The 4332-nt window shown below is 37.8% G+C and overlaps 1 protein-coding gene across 1 annotated transcript in view; it reads left to right on the top strand.

The window, feature by feature from the left end:
• Positions 1-4332, top strand: part of LOC106867454 (SAGA-associated factor 29) — a 21821-nt gene that overhangs the window by 8414 nt on the left and 9075 nt on the right. Inside the window, exons 3-5 of the mRNA XM_014912332.2 lie at positions 1063-1138; positions 1315-1365; positions 2802-2874. Of these exons, the coding sequence (XP_014767818.1) occupies positions 1063-1138; positions 1315-1365; positions 2802-2874 (200 nt within the window). The remainder of the gene's footprint in view (positions 1-1062; positions 1139-1314; positions 1366-2801; positions 2875-4332) is intronic.

The raw sequence follows: 4332 nt of genomic DNA on the forward strand, positions 1-4332 counted from the left end.
ACTACCTACTCCTTTTCTACATACTGAGCAGGGCCATCTACCTGAAGGGGTTTGTGTTTTATCTACCTTCCTACTTATTAGGATTTTGGTTTTAGCTGGGTTGACTCTAAGGCCCTTCAATTCTAGACCTTGCTTCCACACCTGAAACTTCTCCTCTAGTTCTGATAGTGACTCAGCAATTAGGGCAAGGTCATCAGCATAGAGGAGCTCCCAGGGGCAACCTGTCTTGAACTCCTCTGTGATTGCCTGGAGGACTATGATAAATAAGAGGGGGCTGAGGACGGAACCTTGGTGGACCCCTACATATATATGTGTGTGTGTGTGTGTGTGTTTTTGTATATAAAATTACTTCTGTTCATCAATTCTCATATATTTTGAATGGAATCTTTGAACCTTTAGTAAAAATATTCAATGATGCAGCTATAGATGTATTGATTTTTTAGTAGTAGCTAATCTAATATCAATATGCAAATTGGCTCATCCTGTGTTAATTAAAATTCATGTTATACATAGTTAAAAGCTATGTCGACAAATTTAATGTTTTAAGGGAAATTGGAGAACATTAAAAACTGCGTCATAAAATAATTCAATAATTATGCTATGCTTTCATGTATTTGATTCATTACACAACACATACACACATACATGCATAGATAAATACATACATACACATATATATATGCACACACACACATGCATAAATACACATACATATACATAATGTCTTTTAAATGTATGTAGGTGGTAGTCATGAGATCAGATGAAGCATCTTGTAATATCTGTTCTAGTCCTTTTTGTTGAGTTCAAATCCCTCTCCAGTGAACTTTCAAGAGACCACAGTTAAAAAATCTCAAATAAATTATGTCAGTGATACTTGAATTTTGTTGGTGAATGAGAGTATAAATTCCAAGAACCATAGTATTCCTGCTATTCTTAGCTTTGAATGATATTGTATCAGGCACAAGTCAGCAGAAGATCTTTTGAATTAATTTGTAAATCTGAATGAAATTATTTACATTTATATATATATTGTGCCATATTGTCTCTTTTATTCATTTGTAGGAGGAGCGTGCGCGCGGTGAACATAATTTATCTAATATTTCTAAAACTCATGAAAGAATGCAGCAGGAACAGCGGAGTAAGATTTGTTATATATTCTTTGCTTGTATAATCAAAACATTTAACATTTTACAAGTTATAAACTTCACTTGAAATCATTTAATTATTCAATCTGAAATGACTTAATGCTCTTGATTAGATTTCCTTCCTATGACACTAAGAGTCAAGTAACTATAGCTTTCTCTTTCTTTGCAGACAATCCAGTCACAACAAAAGGAGAAGCAAAAGCAGCATTAGCTATTTCATGTAAGTATTTGTTTTTTTTTACTCTTTGAATACATTAGCTATTTCATGGAAGTGTCAGTTCTTCTTACTAACTATATACATTAGCTATTTCATGTAAGCTTTAGTTCTTACACTAAATGAATGCTTCAGTCAGCTGTTTCCTTTTTTCAACCCTTTTGCTATCAGTTCACCTGCGATCACTTCATTTTCTTTGATACACCTGTTTTAAAATGTTTATATTTAAATTCTTCTTCAAGTTATCATGAGTGAAACACATCGCACAATGCTGTGCCAGAAACTTTTGTCCTTCATCAGCTTTGGTAGATCCTCAATTTCATGTTGTGTGTTCCTGTCATAACATCAATGTTGAGTGGTCTTTGTCTTCTATTTGGGTGCATATCATAACATATGATATGACCTGTTATTTAGCATGATGCTAGTGGCCAGCAAAGTCTATTCTGTGTTGAGCAATAATAGTTGAGATTTAAATTTAAAACTGTCCATTATAATTTTCATCATCATCATCATTTAACGTCTGTTTTCCATGTTGGCTTGGGTTATACAGTTTGACTGGAGCTGGTCAGCTGAAGAGCTACTTGGGCTCCATATCTGTTTTGGTATGATTTCTACAGCTGGATGCCCTTCCTAATGCCAACCACTTTGCAGAGTTTATTGGGTACTTTTATGCTGCACCAGTACTGGTGCTTTTATGTGACACCAGTACAAGTGCTTTTTTGTGACACCGGCACCCATGAACCCACAAGATTAGGAATGCTCAGCTGAAGAGAGATATAGTGGACATACCTATATGCAAGGACAACCATGCTTTTACTTCACTTAGCACAGCAAACCTCCAGGAGTTTTGGAGGTTTGCTGTGCTTTCATATACTTGATTCATTGCACAACACATACACACACACATACATACATACATGTCTGAAGATCCTTTATCATCATTTCATCCAGAACGCCGAACTGGCTCCTGTGCAGGTGGCACATAAAATACACCATTTTGAGTGTGGCCGTTGCCAGTACCGCCTGACTGGCCTTCGTGCCGGTGGCACGTAAAAGCACCCACTACACTCTTGGAGTGGTTGGCGTTAGGAAGGGCATCCAGCTGTAGAAACTCTGCCAAATCAGATTGGAGCCTGGTGTAGCCATCTGGTTTCACCAGTCCTCAGTCAAATCGTCCAACCCATGCTAGCATGGAAAGCGGATGTTAAACGACGATGATGATGATGATGATGATGATGATTCCAAATACCAGCTTAATAATGATAGTTAGTTGACTTAATCTCTCTGAATTCTTGATTATCTTCAAAATTAAATCAGAAACATAGGCAGCATATTTCTATAACTGTTATGATAACTGGTTGAATTTGAAGTATTGCAGCTATATGTATAATTAAAAATTAATATCAAACACTGTTAACTGCATTAGTTACTTACTTTTTCAGTCACGCCTTACTACAAAAATAAACTACGAGGTTTATATAACACAGCCATGCAGGATGCTGAAGCAGAAGCTGAGTATGTTTCATTGTATAAGTTTCTATTTATTCTTTCCATAATGTTTTTCATTGCATGTATTAACCGTAGTTTAATTGTCTACAACCCAATCTACAACATCTGAAACTGTCTCTTCTTCATTCTCAAATGAAGGGTAAGGGTCACCATGTTTAGAGTCTCCATTTTTTAGTGAATTTTTCAGTCTCCTGTGTTATAGTTGTTCTTTACACAGACCAACGTGGAGGTGCAATGGCCCAGTGGTTAGGGCAACGGACTCGCAGTCATAGGATCGCGGTTTCGATTCTCAGACCGGGCATTATGAGTGTTTATTAAGCGAAAACACCAAAAGCTCCACGAAGCTCCGGCAGGGGATGGTGGTGAACCCTGCTGTACTCTTTCACCACAACTTTCTCTCCCTCTTACTTCCTGTTTCTGTTGTGCCTGTAATTCAAGGGGTCAGCCTTGTCACACTGTGTCACACCGAATATCCCCGAGAACTACGTTAAGGGTACACATGTCTGTGGAGTGCTCAGCCACTTGCACGGTAATTTCATGAGCAGGCTGTTCCGTTGATCGGATCAACTGGAACCCTCGACGTCGTAAGCGACGGAGTGCTAACAACAACAACAACACAAACCAACACCAATTTTCCCAGATTCCAGATTTTACCCTTAACGCTTTTTATGCATGACATTGTTCTTATTTAATGCAACCTACTCAGTTAGTAGTTGTTACAACTAGTTTGTTGAGATCATGAAATATAAATCTACATTTTTTTTCTCGAGCATTTCTAGAAGTAGAATTAATTTGCTGCTGAATTTAACACCATCATCTCACCCATGAGTACCTTTAGTAGATTCCACTTGGTTGTAAGAATTCAAGGTAGATCTCTAGCCTGAGGATTACTCCCTTCCTTTTTCGTATGGGATTTGAATCTCCTAAGCTGTTAACGAGCACTAGTTTTTCTCCTCGAAGCCATGAAAAAAAAAAAAAATGATCTGCCTATTTTACTCCTATAAAGTAATATCTTCTATATTCCCTTTATACAATATTTTTGATGTAAGATAATATTTCTAGATTTTTTTTTCACATACTTATTAAGAGGTTCTATAGCAATGAATTCCGGGTAGAGGTAGGGGTCCACCAAGGTTCCGTCCTCAGCCCCCTATTATTTACCATAGTCCTCCAGGCAATCACAGAGGAGTTCAAGACAGGTTGCCCCTGGGAGCTCCTCTATGCTGATGACCTTGCCCTAATTGCGGAGTCACTATCAGAACTAGAGGAGAAGTTTCAGGTGTGGAAGCAAGGTCTAGAATTGAAGGGCCTTAGAGTCAACCTAGCTAAAACCAAAATCCTAATAAGTAGGAAGGTAGATAAAACACAAACCCCTTCAGGTAGATGGCCCTGCTCAGTATGTAGAAAAGGAGTAGGTAGTAACTCTATAAGATGTACCCGGTGCAAGCTATGGACACATAAGAG

Source organism: Octopus bimaculoides, chromosome 6 (genome assembly GCF_001194135.2).
Source record: "Octopus bimaculoides isolate UCB-OBI-ISO-001 chromosome 6, ASM119413v2, whole genome shotgun sequence".
NCBI lineage: Eukaryota > Metazoa > Mollusca > Cephalopoda > Octopoda > Octopodidae > Octopus > Octopus bimaculoides.